The 23,054-nt window shown below is 43.8% G+C and overlaps 2 protein-coding genes across 3 annotated transcripts in view; one reads left to right on the top strand and one right to left on the bottom strand.

Annotated features, from left to right (window-relative positions):
• The window catches only part of LOC127451275 (ran GTPase-activating protein 1-like), a 67,174-nt gene that overhangs the window by 28,173 nt on the left and 15,947 nt on the right, over nt 1–23,054 (bottom strand). The window lies entirely within an intron of this gene.
• LOC127451283 (nuclear factor 7, ovary-like) overlaps nt 21,666–23,054 on the top strand; it is a 140,044-nt gene continuing 138,655 nt past the window's right edge. The window contains exons 1-4 of the mRNA XM_051715851.1: nt 21,666–22,400; nt 22,520–22,615; nt 22,713–22,946; nt 23,029–23,051. Coding sequence (XP_051571811.1) covers nt 22,023–22,400; nt 22,520–22,615; nt 22,713–22,946; nt 23,029–23,051 — 731 coding nt within the window. The 5' untranslated portion in view covers nt 21,666–22,022. The remainder of the gene's footprint in view (nt 22,401–22,519; nt 22,616–22,712; nt 22,947–23,028; nt 23,052–23,054) is intronic.

Genomic DNA, 23,054 nt, shown 5'->3' with positions numbered 1-23,054 from the left:
CGGCAGTTGTTGTGCTGCGAGCTGGGCTTCCCCGGACAGCAACGGGAGGAGCCTGGCTGCCCATTGATCACAGCGGTGTGCTCAAAGAGATCGAGGAACACTTCTGGGTTATCTTCCACCCCCATCTTCAAGAGTGTGGGTGGGGGCATGGGGCTGTGTTGTCCGGGGACGCAGCCAGCTCTCTCTCCTGGCTGCGAAGGCTCCGTATCGCATGCCGGTCCTCTGTTTGAGCTCGAAGGACCTCGAAAAACTGCCGATCTTGATCTTGCCAGAGCTCAAGCAGGGATTGTTGGTGGGACTGGTGTAGGCCAGCGAGGGACTTTAGGATCTCTGCCAACTGGGAGGACTCCATGGGGCGTACTTCCTCCAACTTCAATTCCCGGGTTTTGGCACCAGTGTAAAAGGGTCCACAGCAGAATGAAAGGAGGACACAGGGAAACGGGTTTCTCCTGGCACAGGTATGATTTTTTAATTGGCAACTTCAACGCTTACAGCTTCACAAAATTCATTAGCTTCACAGGTACGTAGTTTCACAAACTCATTAGCTTCACAGATACGAACACTCATAAACTCAGCTTCATAGACACCATGGACTTCCTTGTGCCAGGCTCTCTCTCACTCTCTGCTGGTGGCGTGGCTGCTTATATGCCGCTCTCCCCATGCTCACTGGAATTAGAGACAGGTATTAGACATAATCTAGCTCAAGTGCAAGCGCCCTTACCGCTTCCTCTCTCTCCGGACGGATGCTTGACCACACCCCTGCTGCCACAACATTGTTCTTTAACAAAACACTTATGGTTTTAGTGGCAACACCAATAACTCATGCATGCAACTATTCTGTATTTCCAGAAACACAGTGATATTGTGTGTTAATTTCATATTCCTAATCATTAGGGGAGTGAGGAGCATATTTCTTCTGCTGAGTCTTCTCGTTGATGTTGAGGCGTTTCAGATTTTGTTAATGGAAAAGACCAAATATCATCAAGGGATCACAAGGGTGGCAATTCTAAAAGCTACTGCAAAGGTCTGCTGGTCCAGTTTGCTGAATGAGTTCAAAGAGGTGTGAACATGTGTATGTGTATTTGTGTGTGTGTTAGAAAACTAAGGGTGCTTAAACACTAGAGTTTACTCAGTGTCAGAAAATGTGAATGGATAATTTCAATGGGAATGGTGCGTCACAAAGTGTAGAGGAAAAACACAAGGATTTATGGAAGAGACAGAGAGTCATGTGACTGAGAGTAGAGAACACATTGAGGCTTGTCTGTATCCAGTGTGTACATCACATCTTGCCTACTACGATTCCTACTATGAACTGGTCAGGTTTTGAAGGCAGCACAGATGTGTCCTTCACTCCGTAATATGATTATTCCACAATCCTGTGATATGACACTCCTGTGCATTTGATTCAAAAGTTGTTGAAAATAATAAACTAGTGCAGGTGAAAGCAGTATTAAGTTTTTAAATGTCCCATTTTTGGTCTTTTACTCAGTTTCTACCAAGAAATAAGCATTGTAGTTACAAAATATTTGCTTGGTTATATCTAAAGCTCATTTGGATGTAAATGAGAATTTTAGAGAGCTGGGTCCAACTTGGGTCACTTGATTTCAAACATACATGGCTCTTTCCACACTTAACACAGATCTTATACACTGCTACCCATGAAACTCTCCGAAAGCTTTTATCTAGTGTGTGGTCACTCTTAATCTATAAGATACTGTGTTCATTGGCTATTAATAAAAACCATTAAAAACACTCACTAAACATTTATGAAGAGCACTGTGATAGGATTGAGTTCGTGGGCAGTGGAGGAGTCAGGAGTCAATGAAACAGGTTCAAGGTCAGTCTTTATTATTAAATAAAACAAAAAGTCTGCATTTCAACTTAAATCAAAAACACTTGTTCTCTGTTAACAGACACGTAGGCTCTGGTCTGTCTCTCTCTCTCCTCTGCCGCTCTGGCGAGCCTTATCAGGTCTCCCTCCACCATCACTATAATGAGAGACAGGTGTTAGAGTAATTACAGCCCAGGTGACGAGTCTTACCGCTTTCCCTCTCCTGCAGACAGACACATGACCATGCCCCCCATGCCACAAGAATGTTTTCCACAGGACAGCTAGATTTAACCTCATGCGACCCCTCGTCCACATGCGTGGACTTGTATTTTGTCTTCGCTATATGCAACGCATCATTTTAAATAATTTCAACAGATTGAATACTGTTCACAAGACTCCAGACTGTCATTTAAGGGTTAAACTTCTGATGCATCGAGTCACGTGACACAACAACATGACGTTGATTTCCATGAAGCGCTTCTACGGGCAATGACGAGTGACGGTACATTCTATCCATCGCTTTTAACTATTTTTGGCATCGCGTGGGTAACTCTGTCCACTGTGAACTGGCACCGGTCCAAAACTTTCACAGAAAAATAAATAAGGCTGGGCATAGAAATGCATCAGTTCTTCTACAATAAATTGCAAACATGTTTAGTAAGTTCTGTTCTCTGTTTTGTGTGCAGCTGTGTTGTGTTCTGTTGTTACTATCGCTGTGGAGGACCTGTTTTTAGATAAACAAGTTTTCACTTGAACACCCCAATGTCGAGGGGGCTGCGTGAATTGTTGCTCTCGTGCCCTATCATGAACACACACAGGAGATCAACGGTCAGTGAACATTTTCACTAAATAATATATTACATTTCAGTTTGTTTCTCACCAAATCTTATCGAATGCTTTCATAACAATCATGAGTCTCATGGAATAATTTATTCGACTTCTGAATTATACTTTTGTGTTCTTTTGAAGCTTGGTGAGGTGGTCACCATAAACTGCCATTGTATGACATCATTGTGCACAACATTTATTCACAATTTCTCCCTTTGTGTTCAGAAAAAGAAATTAAGTCATATAGGCTTACAACAACACAGGGATGAGTAAACTAATCCTTTAAGTATTTAAATTCTAATATACAGTTTTGGTTGATTGTATCTGTCATGTCTCCACTATTAGCTACAATAAGAAAACTTAATTCTTGTCTGCATTAGTGTGCCTGACTCATGATTCAGAGATTTACGGTGCTTTTACACTTGGTTCGATTGCTTGGAATGAACCGGAGTTCATTTCCTCCCCCTTCTCGCTGCCTGCGCTGGTCTGTGTTCACATCATATTATTTGGGTCTGAACCACAGTCCGATTACATCATCAGCGTGAGTACAAGCAGCAGCAGTTCCCTATCTGTCACTCACTCGATGTTGTGTTGATGTAGTGACACGAGGGGTCACTCTTGGGAGCCCGAGACACCTCTGGTCTTTGATAAAAGGCCAATGAAAATTGTCGAGTGGTATTTGCATGCCACTCACCCAGACATACGGGTATAAAAGGAGCTGGTATGCAACCACTCATTCAGATTTTCTCTTCGGAGCCGAACGGTCATGCTCACTGAGCTGAATTCTCATGACTGTTCATTCACTTCTGCTGGATCTGATGGCGCATTTCAGCGGCTTCTCCCTCCTCTGCACTGGTGCACTGCAGAGAATGCCCCTGGGCGCTTCAGCAGAAAAAAGAGAGAACATGACCATGGCAACGTTGCGGTCGCGGCTTGCTTTCGTAAGAAAGGGTATCCCCCCGCGGACCTCCCATTCCCCAGCATGCTCGTCTGCCCCGATTGGGCTTCCGGATGAGTCCGCCGGCTCGTCTCACAGCGAGTTCGACCTCTTGTTCGGAGCTTGCGAAGCTAATGAGCTCTCGACCACAGCATCGGAGAGCAGGCTTGTCCAGTCGGAGTCAGAAGCCTCAGCTGGGCCCCCCCATTCGGGGACGATTGCCCAGTCACAGGCTGATGCAGAGATGATGGACATGCTTTCCCGGGCGGTCCAGTGCCTTTCTTCCTGGAAGTGCACAAGGAGCTGACAAAATCGTGGGAAGCACCTTTTACTGCCCTGGACACAAGGTGGGAGGGACCCTTGGGAGGGACACCCCCCGACTAGACCTGGTGGCCCAGTCGGATAATTCCCCTTGTTTTTTAGGTAGTGGAAAAAAAGAAGGGGAAAAGAGGCCACGACTGGGTTAGCCTGTCTCTATCTTTTGGGTAGTCGACTTGTCCCTAAAGGGCCGTTCGACACTCATAACTATGTTGGGGGAGGTTATGTGTCGGTCTGGTGCGCTGGCTACGAGGCACACAGTTGTCTGCCCGTCACACACTGCCAGTTCACGTAACACAGTTCAGCCTGTTGCTGCGTTTTTCACAGGGACCCCTAGTGTCACTACATCGACACAACGTCGAGTAAGTGACAGATAGGGAACGTCATGGTTACTTGTGTAACCTCCGTTCCCTGATGGAGGGAACGAAACGTTGTGTCCCTCCTGCCACAACGCTGAACTACCCACTGAAATGGCTGGACCTTGTCTCGGCTCCTCAGCATAAAACCTGAATGAGTGGTTGCATACCAGCTTCTTTTATACCCGTATGTCCGGGGGATTGGCATGCAAATACCACTCGCCAATTTTCATTGGCCTTTTATCAAAGACCAGAGGTGTCTCGGGCTCCCAAGATTGACCCCTAGTGTCACTACATCGACAAAACGTCTCGTTCCCTCCATCAGGGAATGGAGGTTATGCAAGTAACCAGGATGTTTTACCACTGTAACTAGGTAACAACTCGAGAAGACGTCACTTTTTTTATTAGAATCAGAATGAGCTTTATTGCCAAGTATGCTTGCACACACGAGGAATTTGTCATGGTGTCAGAAGCTTCCAGTGCAAAGAGAATGCAACCATATATACATACATTCAAACATATACATTTAAACATACATATAGTGACATAAAAATAATAATAAAAAAATAAGACATAAAAAAAGAGAAATATATAATAGCACAATAATGTTGTTTAATGTAATTTTATATACAGATATACAGTTACTTCCTCAGCTGGCGAAGGAAGTACAACCTCTGCTGGGCCTTTTTCATAATGGAGTCAATGTGTGTCTCCCACTTCAGATCCTGTGAGATGGTAGTGCCCAGAAACATGAATGACTCAACTGCTGCCACAGTGCTGTTTAGAATGGTGAGGGGGGTCAGTGTTGGGGTAGTCCACTATAATCTCCACTGGTTTGAGCATGTTGAGCTCAAGGTTATTTTGACTGCACCAGACAGCCAGCTGTTCAACCTCCCTTCTGTATGCAGACTCATCGTCATCCTGGATGAGGCCGATGACATTAGCGTCGTCTGCGAACTTCAGGAGCGAAGTATTAAGTATTAAGTAAAGTATTCAAGTATGTCTCTTTTAATTTACCACAAAAAGTTGCCATGCACAGTACAACACTTGTGTTTGTCTCCTGCTGATGCACTGAATGTACAATGATGTGATGAATATTAGCGTTTGTCTGCCGCGAACCCGTGGATGCTTTGCAAGAGATGTGAAGAATGTGAGCTGCTCTTTGAAGACGGTGTATTTGGACACAAGCAGGTAGGAGAAATGCACTATACTTACCATAATAATTGTGATCGCAAGCCTGCAAAGATGTAAATTATACGTCATCACAAGCGGTTCACTTCCCTGATTGGTACGATTGTGACCATATTAGTAGTGAACCATACTGGAATTCACATGAACCGTAACCCAGACCACCTTTTCAAGCGTTCACATTATCCAAACAAAATGAACTTGTACGTTATTTGACCCCGGGTGTGCACCAAAAGTGCTAGTGTGAAAGCACCCTTAGATCACGGCCTCTGGGATTGTTTATCACTAGTTTTGTCTGTACTGAATCATTTGAAATGCCTGGTTTGTTGTTGATAATTTGATAGCTGATTCTGTATTTGTATCATTCACTGATTAGAACTGCTCATTAAATCTGCTTTTGTAAATGAACCCTGCGTCTCTGTCAGGATACATTACAACTGTTATCACATCTTTATTCTCAAAGCACAAAGCTTCCAGTGTCATTTCATTTATGTTACAGTGCATATGATCATACAGCCATGCTCTTATTCACAAAATACAATTATGAGTTTACTCATTGTTACACTGATTATTATTTTTTAGGCCGATAATCTGATGGCTAATATTATAATTCTACATTGTTTGTTGTGTGTTTACACAATCAGACATTAACTCATAATATAAATTAGAAAAAATAAATAACTCCTTGATAGTTTTAAAACACGGAATAGAAAAAGACATATATTATTAAAATATGCTTTATCTAGAAAAACACCATGGGTCTCTTAAAACCTAGTGAGCCGCCTCTAAAGGTGGCTTTTTAAGGCATCATAGGCACGAACGTTGTTTCAAAAGTTAGGTACCTTCATTATTACACTACACGATTCTAGCCCTGATTTTCCACTCGCCGACAGTTAATGGAGATCGCCGACAAAAGCCCGAAATCAGAGGCAAATCGGTGCTCGCTCCCGTGAATGACAATCGCTATGTGTGAATTTTCAAAGATGCGATCTGAGAGATGTGCCTATGCGTTGTAGATGCCCGAGAGATATTTAGCAGGTTAAATATCTAGACCTGTCTGCGACTCCATGTCCTGTCGTTTGAAATGTGTTTTGACTGGAAATGACATCAGCGACAACTAGGGTTGAGCGAGTACTCGGCTGAAACAAATATCCGGTACGGATAATGTACTTTTTACGAGTACGAGTATCATCCGAGTGAAATGTGTCAATATCCGTACTCGTGATGAAGAAAAATCCTTATTGGGCAGTACTACCAGCTGTTAGCTGTGTCTGTCCACATCGTTCTGTGATAGGCCAGCCATACACAGAGCTCCGCCTCCTCGCCTACACAGACTGCTGCAGTTCTGCTGCCGACACAGACGCAATCTCGCCATCGTCACAGGCAGCCTCTCTGTCAGCTCACGACCCTTCTCTCGTAAATTCTGCCGAGTTACTTTGAGAACTTGGCTTGAACTGGACGCGGTGCAGTCGCAAATTACAGCTCGTGACTCTCACTGCTTCTACTGGTTAATTAGAATTTCGGCTCGCTCCTACCTCGGTAAAACATCTGACTTTAAGAATACAGCCGCAAGGCTTAATGCTCTGGCCCGAGACACCTCTGGTCTTTGATAAAATAATCATAATAAATAATCATAAATATTACAAATGAAAGCTTTCAATATATATAGGCTTTATTTAGGCTTTAAATATTACTATATATATATAAATATAATAACCTACGTGTTTGACTGCACAGCACACACACACACACACACACCAAATAATTAATTAACATTGTGTTTTACTTGTAGAAATAAAAAATACCGTTCCCCCCAAAATAAAAACATTAGGCAGTGAAAAAAAAAGTGATCATTTCCATCAAATTGAATTGCCTAATCTTTAACAAGGAGGCTGCTGATGTGATTTATAATGAAAAAGTTGCTATATTTTGGTCTGTTCTCACCCAAAACTCATTAGATTGCTTCAGAAGACATGGATTAAACCACTCTAGTGTTATGGATTAATTTCATGCTGCTTTTATGTGTTTTATGAGCTTCAAAGTTTTGGTCACCATTCACTTGCATTGTATGGATCTACAGAGCTGAAATATTCTTCTAAAAATCTTCATTTGTGTTCTGCAGATAAAGGAAAGTCACACACAACTGGGATGACATGAGGGTGAGTTAATGATGAGAGAATTGAAATATTTTGGGTGAACTATCCCTTTAAGAAAACATTTAGATATAATTGTAAGCATATTGTCACTAAGGGTTTGCTTAACTTAAATAGTTCACCCAAAAATGAAAATGTTCTCATTATTTGCTCATGCCATCCCAGATGTGTATGACTTTCTTTCTTCACCAGAACACATTTGAAGAAAAATAGTAAAATAGCTCAGTAGGTCCTTATAATGCAAGTGGATGGTGATCAGACATTTGAAGCTCCACAAATCACACACAGTCAGCATAAATGTCATCCATACTCCTCTAGTTGTTAAATTAATGTCTTCTAAAGCGATACAATTGCTTTTCTTGTGAAGAGATCAATATTTAAGTACTTTTTAACTCTAAACCATCACTTTCGGTTAGCTGCCGTATACGCATTCACGAGAGCGCTGCGTACACGTCTCTCGTGTGATGAATTCGCGTTGGCATGTTACAGGCGTAATCTCAGATTTTTCTCTTGGTTGAGACATCCAGGATAAGCACATAAATGCACCATTGTGAGTAAACAAACAGATAAATACAGATCTAAACTCAAATCAACGGAGCTTCTGTACAGCGTTCCTCCTCCTCATCTGTAAACAGCGCTGCTCTTCCATGTGGGTTGCCCGTGTGTCAGTTCTCGCGTGAACATGCCAACGCGATCATGTCACATGTGCATACTGCTGATTTAAGTTTATTAAAAGTATTTAAATATTTATCTTTTCACATCAAAAGTGATCATTTCGCTTTAGAAGACATTAATTTAACAGTTGGTGTCGTATGGATGACGTTTATCATCATCCACTTGCATTATAAGAACCTACTGAGCTACAACATTTTACTATTTTTCTTCATGTGTGTTCTGCAGAAGAAAGAAAGTCTTACACACCTGGGATGGCATGAGGGTGAGTAAATGATGAGAGAATTTTCATTTTTGGGTGAACTATCCCTTTATTATTTCTCCCTCGCAATAAATTAACCATGGTTTTATTTTAGTAAAATTGTAGCAAATATGACTTTAGTAAACATGGTAAATCATATATTAATAGTTGTCAAATACCATGGTTAAACAATGGTTTCTATAGTAAAACAAGGTTTAATTTTCATAACGGTTAATTTTTTTTTTCCAGCAGTATCAATAGTTTAATTATGGGAGTAAAACCGGAGGAACCACAAAATTCAAATTTTATTACCATACTTTTCATTGTCCTGTGTTATTACCAGTGTTGTGAGGGTTACTTTTGAAATGTATTCCACTACAGATTACAGAATACATGCTGTAAAATGTAATTTGTAATGTATTCCGTTAGATTACTCAAGGTCAGTTACGTATTCTAAATACTTTGGATTACTTCTTCAGCACTGGTAGTTCCCTATCTGTCACTCACTCGACGTTGGTGTCGATGTAGTGACACTAGGGGTCACTCTTTGGAGCCCGAGACACCTCTGGTCTTTGATAAAAGGCCAATGGAAATTGGCAAGTGGTATTTGCATGCCACTCCCCCGAACATACGGGTATAAAAGGAGCTGGTATGCAACCACTCATTCAGATTTTCTCTTCGGAGCCGAACGGTCATGCTCGCTGAGCTGAATACTACTGTTCATTCACCTGCTGGATCTGACAGCGCATTTCAGCGGCTTCTCCCCTGGGCGCTTCGGCAGAAAAACTAGAGAGTATATTTTCTGAAAGAGCATTTTTCCCCTCTAAAAGAGTATATATTTCTCTAAAAGAGCGCACACACGGAACGTCTTTTTAAAGATGCTTTTCCGATTGTGTGTTATTCCTGGTTGTGCTCGTTATCTCTCGCCTTCTAACGGTCACGATCACTGTCTTTCGTGTCTGGGCACTGCTCACGCGGAGACAGCGTTCGTGGATGGTCACGTTCTCATTGCGAGAATATGTCCATGGCAATGTTGCGGTCGCGGCTCGCCTTCGTAAGAAAGCGAGCCACCCCAGAGGCTCCCGCCCCTTTTACCCACGGGTTTGAGGCCAGCGCGGCTAGCACTGGGGGCGATTTGGGGACCCCAATGGGACCGCCTCCGCCGGGTATCCGCCCGCGGACCTCCCATTCCCCAGCACGCTCGTCTGCCCCGATCGGGCTTCTGGGTGAGTCCGCCGGCTCGTCTCACGGCGAGTTCGACCTCTTATTCGGAGCCCACGAAAGTGATGAGCTCTCGAGCGCAGCATCAGAGAGCGGGCTCGTCCAGTCGGAAGCCTCAGCTGGGCTCCTCCCTTCGGGGTCGATCGCCCAGTCACAGGCTGACCCGGAGATGACGACATGCTTTCCCGGACAGCCGCGAGCATCGGTTAGAGTGGATTTCACCGCTCTTCCCTGAACCCTCGCGGCTCTGTGATTGGTTCCTGGGCTTGCGGCACCGCTCAAAGCCACGCCCCGCCCTGTTCCTTTCTTCCCTGAAGTGCATGAAGAGCTGACAAGGTTGCGGGAGGCACCTTTCACTGCCCGGTCCCGATCTTTTCAGCTTCCCCGCTCTCACTACCCTCGATGGTGGGGCGGCCAAGGGTTATTCGGCAATCCCCCGGTGGATAAAGGCGCTCGCTGTGCACCGATGCCCGCAGAGCGCCGCCACCTGGCGCGGGTGCCCAAAGCCCCCATCCAAGGCCTGTAGGTTTACGTTGTCTCTGACGGTCAAAGCCTACGGTGCCGCTGGACAAGCCGCCTCCGCCCTGCACGCCATGGCTCTCCTGCAAGTCCGCCAAGGTGCTAAAGGAACTGCACGAGGGTAGTTCCGCCCCGGGATTGATGCAGGAACTGCGCTCGGCGACCGACCTCACTCTCCGAGTGACGGAGGTCACGGCGCGGTCTCTCGGGCGGACGATGGCCACACTAGTGGTCCAGGAGCGCCACCTTTGGCTCAACCTGGTCGAGATGGGTGAGGCCGACAGGACACGATTCCTTGCTGCCCCCATTTCCCAGGCGGGCCTATTCGGCGACACCGTCGAGGACTTTGCCCAGCAGTTCTCGATGGTAGAGCAGTAGATGGATGCTAGCTGGCTTATCCTGCCCCGGCGCGGCTCAAGATCCCGCACCCCATCTACTCATCGCCGAGGGCATCCCCCTGCGGTGACTGCACCGGCTCCGCCGCAGCCCGCCCCTCCGGCCCGGCCCCGGCGTGGAGCCCACCGCAGGAAGCCGATGCCACCCGTCTCACAGCCGGCACCGAAGAACCCACGGAGGTCTTCGAAGCGCCCCTGAGACGGGCGACCCAGGGACAACAAAACCCGCTGCTCTGGAGCTGGTAAGCAGATCTTCATCTTTTTGTTACCTTTTGCATTTAATTGCGCTGCATGCCCAAGTGGCTGCAGTACTCAAGAGCTCAGCAAGAGTGGTTTCCTTGTTCCCTGGGTCACATATCCGGTGTGTACGGCTGGCATCACGACCACCGTCCACCACTCCATTTGGCTGGTTGGCGCTCCAGCGGCGGTCACTCGCCCTGAGCGCCCAGCTGTGGCACAAATCCGCCCCCGATGTGACAGTCTCCACGGGTCACGAGGACAGGCCTCTTCCTCCCCCGTCCCAGGCTGTTCCGGGGGTGGTCACAAGGAGCCAGGTAAGTGCTTCGATGTCCTCGGACTCAGCACGGCCACGATGTGGTGTGGCACCCCGAGCTCCGCCCCGCCGCGAGGCCCCATCTGCCGGTACATCCGATGACGTTGTCCCTTTGGTCCCCCTTGCGCAGAACTTGGACGCATGGCTTGCGCTTTCCAGTCCGTCACGAGGGCTGGTCCGGACTGTTCGACTCGGCTGCACGATTCACTTCGCCGGGCATCCGCCCAGGTCCAGCGGTGTCCACTTCACCTTGGTGAAAGTCGGAAACGCTGCTACCTTGCGCGGAGATCGCTACCCTCCTACGGAAGGATGCGATAGAACCTGTCCTTCCAGCCGAGATGAAGAAGGGGTTTTACAGCCCCTACTTCATTGTACCGAAAAGAGGCGGTGGATTGCGGCCAATCTTGGACCTGCGAGTACTGAACCGGGCCTTACACAGACTCCCGTTCAAGATGATGACGCAAAGACGCATTCTAGCGAGCGTCCGGCATCAAGATTGGTTCGCGGCAGTAGACCCGAAGGATGCGTACTTTCACGTCTCGATCCTTCCTCGACACAGACCCTTCCTGCGGTTTGCGTTCGAGGGTCAGGCGTATCGGTACAAAGTCCTCCCTTTCGGCCTGTCCCTGTCTCCTCGCGTCTTTACGAAGATCGCAGAGGCTGCCCTTGCCCCGTTAAGGGAGGTGGGCATTCGCATTCTCAACTATCTCGACGACTGGCTAATGTTAGCTCACTCTCGAGATGTGTTATGTGCACACAGGGACCTGGTGCTCTCACACTTCAGCCGACTAGGGCTTCGGGTCAGCTGGGAAAAGAGCAAGCTCCTCCCGGTTCAGAGCATCTCTTTTCTCGGTTTGGAGTTGGACTCAGTCTCCTTGACGGCGCACCTTACTAACGAGTGCGCCCAGTCAGTGCTGGCCTGTTTGAAGGTGTTCAAACAGAAAACAGTGGTTCCACTGAAACTTTTTCAGAGGCTCCTGGGGCATATGGCATCCTCGGCGGTGGCCACCCCGCTCGGGTTGGTGCATATGAGGCCGCTTCAGCACTGGCTCCAGACTCGAGTCCCGAGACGGGCATGGCGCCACGGGACACACCGCGTGGCCATTACTTCGGTCTGTCACCGTCTTTTCAGCCCTTGGACCGACCTCTCGGTTCTACGAGCAGGTGTTCCCCTAGAACTGGTCTCCAGGCACGTCGTGGTCATGACAGATGCCTCCAAAACAGGCTGGGGCGCTGTTGGCAACGGGCATGCAGCCACCGGCCTCTAGACGGGTCTGCGGCTGCGTTGGCACATCAACTGCCTCGAGTTACTGGCAATTCTGCTCGCCCTGCGGAGGTTCCGTCCGTTGATCCAGGGCAAGCACGTGCTAGTTCGGACAGACAGCACGGCAGCAGTAGCATATGTCAACCGCCAAGGCGGTCTGCACTCCTGCTGTATGTCACAACTCGCCCGCCGTCTCCTCCAACGGAGTTAGCAGCACCAAGTCGCTGCAAGCCACTCACATCCCGGGCAACCTCAACACTTTGGCGGACGCGCTGTAACAACAGGTTACCCTCAAGGGAGAGTGGAGACTCCACCTTCAGGTGGTCCAGCTGATTTGGAGTCGATTCGGTCAGGCACAGGTGCACCTGTTCGCCTCCCAAGAATCCTCCCACTGCCCGCTCTGGTACGCCCTCACTGAGGCCTTCCTCGGCATAGACGCGCTGGCACACAGCTGGTCCCCTGGCATTCGCAAATATGCATTTTCTCCCAGTGAGCCTGCTCGCACAGACCCTGTGCAAGGTCAGGGAGGACGAGGAGAAGGTCATCCTGGTAAGCACCCTACTGGCCCGCCCAGATGTGGTGCTCGGACCTCACGCTCCTCGTGACAGCTCCCCCTGGGCAAATTCCCCTGAGGAAGGACTTTCTTTCTCAGGGAAGGGGCACCATCCGGCACCCACGCCCAGACCTCTGGAATCTCCATATCTGGCCCCTGGACGGGACGTGGAAGATCTAAGCTGTCTCCCACCTGCGGTGGTAGACACGTTCACTCAGGCTAGGGCTCCCTCTACGAGGCGCCTGTATGCCTTTAAGTGGCGTCTGTTCGCTAAGTGGTGTTCTTCAAATCAGGAAGACCCCAGAGGTGCGCAGTCAGATCAGTGCTTTCCTTCCTGCAAGAGAGGTTGGAAGGGAGGCTATCCCCTTCCACCTTGAAGGTGTACGTTGCTGCCATAGCAGCACACCATGACGCAGTCGACGGTAAGTCCTTAGGGAAACATGATCTGATCATCAGGTTCCTAAGAGGTGCCAGGAGGCTGAATCCCTCCAGGCCGCGCCTTGTTCCCTCATCGGACCTCTGTAGTTTTTCAGGGTCTACAGAGAGCCCCCTTTGAGCTTTGCAGTCAGCCGGGCTTAAGGCACTCTCCTTGAAGACTGCCTTCCTGACTGCGCTCACTTCCATCAAGAGGGTAGGTGATCTGCAAGCGTTCTCTGTCAGCGAAACGTGCCTGGAGTTCGGTCCGGGCTATTCTCACATGATCCTGAGACCCCTGACCGGGCTATGTGCCCAAGGTTCCCACCACTCCTTTTAGGGACCAGGTGGTGAACCTGCAAGCGCTGCCCCAGGAGGAGGCAGACCCAGCCCTGTCGTTGCTGTGTCCGGTGCGTGCTTTACGCATCTATTTGGATCGCACGCAGAGCTTTAGAATCTCTGAGCAGCTCTTTGTCTGCTTTGGTGCACAGCGGAAAGGAAGCGCTGTCTCCAAGCAGAGGATCGCCCACTGGCTCATTGACGCCATAACTATGGCATGTCTCGCCCAAAACATGCCACCCCCAGTAGGGCTATGAGCCCATTCTACCCGTGGTGTAGCGGCTTCTTGGGACCTGGCCAGAGGTGCCTCTCTAACAGACATTTGCAGAGCAGCGGGCTGGGCAACACCCAACACCTTTGTAAGGTTCTACAACCTCCGGGTGGAACCGGTTTCATCCCAGGTAGTGGCACGCAACACAAGCGGATAAGCCCGTGATAGCCGGCCGGGTGTATCGCTTGCACATAGCGCCTTCCACCTCCTTTTGAGCTGAAGATGTGCGCTGTTAATTCCCAGTAGTGTTCACAAAAGTTGTTCCCTGGTTGACTTCCTCCGAGCCCTGTGGCAGTCGAGTTTTCGGAGAGACTCGCTGCCAGCCCAGTACATGCGCTAACTAAGAGCCCGGTTCTGGGGTAGGTGCTCCGCATGTGGCGGTTCCCTGTAAGGCTAACCCCATGCGATCTATATCTTCTGCTAGTTCATTTCCCTGCTGGCAAACTGCGTCTTCCTTGGGCAGAGCCCCTCAGTCTCCATGTTGTAGTAACTCCTCCCCCATTGGGCAGGATCTACCTTGAAGGCTCTCCACATGGTTGGAAAGACCATGTGATGTATTCTTCCACTTAAATATCCCCCCCCTCTCTTGGGGCGAGGTGTGGTCTCCGCGGTGTCCTCCCCTTGGGAGGGACACCCCCCAACTAGACCTGGTGGCCCAGTCAGATAATCCCCCTTCTTTTTTAGGGAGTGGAAAAAGAGAAGGGGAAAGAGGCCACGACTGCGTTAAGCCTGTCTCTATCTCTGGGTAGTCGACTTGTCCCCAAAAAGGGCCGTTCGACACTCATAACTGTGTTGGGGGAGGTTACGTGTCGACCTGGTGCGCTGGCTATGAGGCACACAGCAAGTCTGCCCACCACACACCGCCAGTTCACGTAACACAGTTCAGCCTTGTGGCGTTTTGTATAGGGACCCCTAGTGTCACTACATCGACACCAACGTCGAGTGAGTGACAGACAGGGAACGTCATGGTTACTGGTGTAACCTCCGTTCCCTGATGGAGGGAACGAGACGTTGGTTCCTCCTGCCACAACGCTGAACTACCCGCTGAAATGGCCAGACCTTATATCGGCTCCTCAGCGTAAAACCTGAATGAGTGGTTGCATACCAGCTCCTTTTATACCCGTATGTTCGGGGGAGTGGCATGCAAATACCACTTGCCAATTTTCATTGGCCTTTTATCAAAGACCAGAGGTGTCTCGGGCTCCCAAGAGTGACCCCTAGTGTCACTACATCGACACCAACGTCTCGTTCCCTCCATCAGGGAACGGAGGTTACACCAGTAACCATGACGATTTTTTTCACTTGTTTTGACTATAAAAACTCTACCAGTACAGTAAGACAAAATACACATGTTAAAAATACATTCTCTGAAAAACATAAATATCTTATGCAGTGTTGTTTCTAAAACAAGATCAATCTAATTGATCTTGTTTTAAGGATTTTTAGATATTTTTACAGGAAAACAATACAAAAAATTATTATCAAGAATATGATTTTTGCCCTAATATCAAAGGTCTTACTAGAAAAAAAGAAATTATGATCTAACGTGAATTTTCTTGATATAAATATATGATCGTGTCTGGTAACATGTGCATGTAAAATGGCTAGAAATAGCATTTTATCTTAGTGTAAAGCTGACAATTTACACAAGGTTTATTTCTATTTCTTCTGCTCCAAACTTACTTCAAATTTACTTCTCTGTCTGCTCGTATGAATGTAACACATCATAAGAAAGTGTTTCACCGCTGTTCAAATGCACTTTGGATCGCATCATTTATATGTATAAATGTTTTCCATCTGAAAGGACTAAATATTAAATGAAACAAATGACAATAAAATGCAAAGTAATCTCTTCAGTAATCAAAATACTTTTTGAATGTAACTGTATTCTAATTACCAATGATTTAAATTGTAACTGTAGTGGAATACAGTTACTTATATTTTGTATTTTAAATACGTAATCCCGTTACATGTATTCTGTTACTCCACAACCCTGGTTATTACAATGGTTTCACTACAGTTAAAATATGGTTACTAAAACCATAGTATGTTTTGTGGTTATGCTTTAACTACAAATACCACTGTTCAACTATGGTTACTGTATTAAAACCACATTTTGTTTTTTGTTTTTCTCTTGGAATGCAAAATATTTCAGGGGGGGAAAAATCCTCCCTCTCGGTCATCTTAAGGGGCTCCGTATGTTTCAAACCTGTATGTTATTATTTTGTGAAACACAAAAGAAGATATTGCAATATTGAATTTCAGTCAGTCACTCACTTAAATAGAAAAGAAAGATGCAATGAAAGAAAATGGTGACTGAGAATGCCAGTCCCTAATAATAATCTCTTTTTGTGTTTCACAGAATTAAAATGTCTAAGGTTCAGAACAACAGGGTGTATGTATGATGACAGCATTTTAATTTTATGGATGAACTAACTTTTAAAATTGACACTACCTTTAAATTAGCCTGTAATTTGTTATTATACTTTCATTTGTGAATGCAACAGCGTGAAGGCATTTTTTCTATTATTGGCTGTTAAGTATTAAGATTTATATACTGTAGAAAAAGTCCAAAGAATGATGTATTTGTATATGTATATTTTGTATAAATAAAACAATGAGTATCTGAATGTGCGGTGTGTTTAATAAAGAGTAAATATATAGGCTGATTTATTCATTTTTAAGTATTTGGGATTTAAAAAATGAAAGTAGATAATATGTTGACTGTATAACGTTGTTTCAACATAAGGTAAGCAAACCAAATAGATCAAATATACATTTAAGCTGTGTTGATTCCACGACGTCGTTTCACCCAACTGAAATCAACATTGTTTCAATATCAGGTAAACAAACCAATTAGACCGATTTTATGTTAGTTTTCAATGGCATGAATGATGTAGATTCAACGTGACTTCGATGAGCACAAAGATGCGGAATCAACGTCAGAGAACAACGTCGTTTCGATGCCACGAGAGACATCGATTCTACACTGATTCTATTTCGGTTTGCTATCTGGGTTAATCGTGACGTACTCGTTATTGCGACTTCAGAAATGGGAAGTAGGATAATCACTTCACGATCGCACACAGTGGATTACTACCACACTACAGCTGAGGAATAGAGTTAAACTAACAGCTTCAGCATTACTGTTCATCACTGCGACAGGTGCAGGTTATCAAACACGCTCAGTTTCTCTCTTTCTCTCATACACACACACACATCCTTGTTACTCCTATAATTTGTTAGAAACAGCCCAAGCTGTTGTTACTAGTTCTAAAGTGATGCTTTTGAATTTGTGATGGAGGCTTGGGCGGATCTTTCGACCTAGTAATGGCAGATCCTTATCTGTGGGGTAAAAAAGTAGTTTCACACACAAGAGGGTTTTTTGGGATGCTTCTTTGTTTTTCCTTAATTATTTATTTACTTGTCTGTTGAACTGTTGTATAAAACCAATATCACACTCGCAATTGTGCTGTTTTGTCTGTATACAAGGTTGGGAGGGTTACTTTTAAAATGTAATTCGTTACAAACACTGATTGCTTAGTAAAAATGTAATCACTGCCGTGCACTGAACAAGCACTACATGGACGCCTTTAACGGTTGTGCACTGTCACCATATCAGCAACCGTGTCTCCAGCTGAAAGAGTTTCAACCCGCTCCTCCCGCTGGGCCCCAGGGGAGTTGTAGGCCCTTGGGCTTCAGCCAGTATAAGCCTGTGCGTTAATGCACCCCTGACTGTTTGATGTGCAAAGAGTTGTTTCTCTCCAGCGCTTCACTTACAATTTACTGTTATTTTCTGTTTTATAATGTAAACATGTTATGAATTCAAAATCAGCCATGTATTTCGCAAAACTATTTGTTTTTACCACACGCGAGTCTCCGTTAAACTCTAATGAGCAAGCGAGCATGCGCATCTGCGTCAATCAAACCGATCGCAATGGAGAAAAGGAGTGTCATCATTTTGTTTAAACTCGTGCAAAATCATACCACGATTTCAGTTTCAATGTAATCAATTCTGCAGCTTTCATGGATATCAGACTGATGTCTCAGCAGTCAAGGTGTGCCGGTTTTTAAAGTGTTTTCTCCTGCCCATGTAATACAGTGAGTCTTTTCAGCATGTGAGTGAATTTGCACTCATGATTGTACATATTAAACTGTATGTAATGCTGAATATAATGTATAATAATGCTAAGGGTGCTGATATTTGAAAGTCCTCCTGATAATGCCACATGTAATGTCTGATTTTACTAGTAAATTTATACTATGGCAGACATTATTTTACTGGATAAACATAAACAGTTTTTTGAAAAGAATAGTTTAGAAATATGTAATCAGTGAAAATACAATTTTAAAAACTATAATATTAAAATAATACTTAAATGTATGTAATCATATGTATCTAACAGAATTATGTATTTTTCAGCTGGGCAGAATTTTTGTCCCACTCCACACCCTATGGATCATTTTACTCTTTAATGATGAGCACTTTTTGTTAAGTGTTACAAGTAAAGTAACTGTTTCGCATATGTCCTGAAAGTAATAATAATAATACATTTAAACAGGCTTTGTTGAAAGTTTTGTGAGAGTCTAGAATCATTAATTCAGTAATGTAAATCAAACCAAATCCTTATGTCTTTTTTCCTATCAGGTTTTTGAAAAATAATATTGTAATAAAATACAGGAAATATATTTATTTTTTAACCCGATTAATCGATTAATGGTAGAAATAATCGAAGATTAATCGATTATCAAAATAATTGTTAGTTGCAGCCCTAAATCAGATTACTTTTGAGTACCTCAAGAACGCATTTGTGAATAAAGTCAAGAGAAAAGCCATATGTTCATGATGACTATTAATCACACCTTCTGAATGTAAACAAACTGTTTGAATAATGTAATGAGTGATGTAGCTATTATTATATATAAGAAAAAAACATGAAAAAGAGGGACATAGGAAAACAGAATATGTTCAGTGTAGAATAACTCTATATTTATATTCTATATTCTAATAGTTTATTTTCTCATCAAGCAAATACAGTTAGAACAGATGCACTGAATTATATCTTGATTAACATTAAACAATCTGACAGGATATACCTCAAGTTCAATTCTGCCATGCATTGAAGTTAGCATGTAGACTAATTGGCACTGACCATTCATGAACTTCTGACTGCAATAGGTAGATCACATGCTATCTTCATCATCATCATCATCATCATCATCATCATCATTATTATTAACGCCTCCAGAGTCATCTTGTTTTAAAGAATAGATCAAAATAGATTTAAACCTTTTTAGTGTGTCTTGATTTACTTATTTCTACTTTCTGTGAGTTTTAAAATGTTACATTTGCCAGTATTTCTCCCTCACCCATACTTTTGAACTGTTCTTAACAATCATTTATAATACGTATCAAAATCACATATATTATCCATTGCACTTTTCCCCTAAGAACTTAATAATATTTTCAATTCATTTGGTATTCATGTGTACAATGAAATTCTGTCCCAATAACTGTTGTCATTACAACTGCTGAACTTTTACTGCTGCACTATTGAAAGTATCCTAACAAACTCCATCACAGTGTGGTATGGCAACTGCCCTGTCTCAGACCAGAAGGCCCTTCAGCGGGTGGTGAAAACTGCCCAATACATCACTGGTGTTCAGCTACCATCCATCAAAGACATTCGCCTCAAACGCTGCCTAAGGAGGGTGTGAAGCATTATCAAAGACACCTCTCACCCCGACCATGGTCTGTTTACTCCTCTCCCATCTGGGAGACGCTATAGGAGACTTCACTGTCGCACCAGCAGACTCAGGAACAGTTTCTTTCCCTCAGCTGTCTGCCTACTGAACTCTAAACTCAGGCGCTGAACACTACATCCCACTCGGACTACATATTATTCTTTTTTTGCACATTCCCTTGCACATTTCTTTGCACATAATTTCTACCTCTTGATGCCGCTTGCACTGTTATGGTCACTGGCCATATATTTATATTTACATATTTATACTTCATTCTGTACAATGCACCTTCAGTTTTTATACTTCTTCATTAGCACCTTGTACTGTATTCATAGACATTTGCATTGAGCTGGTCTCTGCTTCTCTACCTCATAACTTTGCACTCCATAAAAATCTTTATGGTATATACACATATATTTATATATACTTATTGCTATTTGCACTTCTGGTTAGATGCTAACTGCATTTCATTGGCTCTGTACCTGTACTCTGCACAATGACAATAAAGTTTAATCTAATCTAATCTAATCTAAATGAATTTATTTCAGAGAACAATTTAGAGTTTCAACTGAAGTTAAGATGGAAATGAGAAGTCACACTAAACGTTCGACAGTAGGCGTCTCGTGTACCGGAAGACAGGCCGTTCGCCGGGGGGGATTGGTTGTTTCTCCACTTCATATTTAAAATTGTAATCCTGTTAGTAATCCTAATTTTTACCAAATGTAACTGTAATCTGAATACGTTGAGTTTGTATGTAACTGTAACGGATTACAGTTACACATTTGTTTGTATCCTGATTACGTAACGCCATTACAAGTATTCTGTTACTCCCCAAGCCTGATTAGATATTACAATAAAATAAGATATTAAAGTAGGAAGGCAGTGTATTATTGAATGCTTTTCTCAGCTGATCATTAGGGCTAGTACGTTAAAATCCCATTTACTGTTCCACATTTAATTTCATTTCATTACTTCACTCATTTCATCCTTTGTTGTATGTCAGCCCCTCTGCAATGTTTATGAAGAATAATCAAATATGATAATAAAAAAATTATAAAACATTTGAACAAAAAATAGAACCTAAAATTAACCATTAAGTTCTTTTAAGGTTGTCCCACAAAAACCTCCCTGCAACATTCTGGTAATGTTAGTTTATGATTTTAAAACTACAACCTAAAAATACCACAGACATGAATAACCAATAACTTACGTCAGTTGTGTCAAACATTATCTTCCAGAAAATAACTTTTCACACGTTTATCACTTCCATTTATCACAATGTAAGACCATTTTCTTTTTAGTGTGTCCTAGGATAATCCACACGCCAATGTGCATTCACAAGAACTCATCAACCAAACATGTCTGATGACAGCATCAACTTTATATTTATATCAACTAACATATTTTATAGACATTGCATGTTTTTAAAGAGACCTAACAATTATGCTCACTTTCTTTCTCAAGTTGTTTTCCAGAGTTTGAATATTGACTGGAGTGATTTGATTTGTAAAACATTTGAAACGGCAGTTTGTCAGTTATTTATAACTTTTAAAGTTGCTGTAAATGATTAAGGACAGAAAATGTTTCTATTAGCTGTAATATATCACTGAAATAGGTGCCAGGAAATATCACAGCTGTCTCTGTAACAGCTCTAGGCTGGGTAAACTGGTCTTCAATAATGTGCATTATCATAGTATATCAAAATGGCCATTAAATTATTTCAATTAATTATTTTTGCTTGTATGTTTGAATTGAAATAGCACATAAAATTCGAAACATGCAAAAATCTTTTATCAGCTTTGTTTGCGTATTTAAACGGAGGATCTGATCATCACAGGCCAGTGTGAATGCCCCGCCCGAACTGCCTTTCACTGTAATCAGTTCCTCTGAGGATGAAGCAGTTTTATTACCAATAAAATAAGAGTGTTTATATGGGTCAGAGTATCATTAAGTCCAAAGGTTTTTTAGAAAATCCAACCTGACATAACCATGACTGACTTATTATTTCTCTCTCTCCGTTCATAAGGACAATTTTCTGAATGTCTGGACTATAAAGGAATCAACAATCAGTATAGAACAAAGGGAAACACTTTCAAAAGGATTCTTGTGATGTTTGTTTCAGAGTCGACAGCAGATCTTTGGTGATTCTGATGGTTATTCATTATTGAAAGCAACATTCAGAAAGTGAAAGTTCAGATCGTTGTAGCTTTTATAAACAGTGAAAATGGATTCACTATCTGTGGAAGAACTTTCTTGTCCCGTGTGCTTTGAAATCTACAAGAATCCTGTTGTTCTGTCGTGTAGTCACAGTGTGTGTAAAGAGTGTCTTCAACAGTTCTGGAAAACCAAGAGAACTCAGGAGTGTCCTGTCTGCAGGAGAAGATCTTCAAGAGATGAACCTCCTCGTAATCTGGTGTTGAAGAACTTATGTGAGTTGTTTGTGAAGGAGAGAAATGAGAAGGAGATCTGCAGTTTACACAGTGAGAAACTCAAACTCTTCTGTCTGGACGATAAACAGCCGGTGTGTTTCGTGTGCAGAGATTCAGAGAAACACGTCAATCATAAATTCAGACCCATCAGTGAAGTTGTTCCATCTTACAAGGTACGGCAAACTTCTCTTGAGTCATATTAAGGAAAAACAAATAGCTTTAAACAATATTCATCATACTATGTATTACATACAGGAACATATTACAGTATTTTCACTTTGTTAAATTGCAGGAGGAACTCAATACAGCACTGAAGTCTTTACAAGAGAAACTCAAACACACAGAAAACATTAAAGGAGAGTTTGATAAATCAGTTAAACACATCAAGGTGAGGATACAGAATCAACAGTCAAACACATTTGGTGATAAATGATGTGATGTGTGTGAATGCAGAGCTGATTGAAGTGAATTTGATGTGATTTCAGACTCAAGCTGAGCACACAGAGCGTCAGATTAAAGAGGAGTTTAAGAAGCTTCATGAGTTTCTCCGAGATGAAGAAGAAGCTACAATCACTGAACTGAGAGCGGAAGAGGAGCAGAAGAGTCAGATGATGAAGAAGAAGCTTGAGGAGATGAACACACACATCTCAGCTCTTTCACACACAATCAAAGACATGGAGGAAATGATGAAAGCCAATGACGATGTCTCATTTCTAAAGGTGACAGTCAAACTCTCATCATTGATTTCTGCTCTTATTGATCATTTGAGGAGATCATCAAGTGTTTTTTTGTCTTTTGCAGAACTTTAATGTGACAATGGAAAGGTA

The sequence above is a fragment of the Myxocyprinus asiaticus genome, chromosome 14, assembly GCF_019703515.2.
Source record: "Myxocyprinus asiaticus isolate MX2 ecotype Aquarium Trade chromosome 14, UBuf_Myxa_2, whole genome shotgun sequence".
Classification (NCBI taxonomy): Eukaryota; Metazoa; Chordata; class Actinopteri; order Cypriniformes; family Catostomidae; genus Myxocyprinus; species Myxocyprinus asiaticus.
The sequence above is the reverse complement of the archived record's forward strand: the minus strand, read 5'-3'. Positions and strand labels throughout refer to the sequence as shown.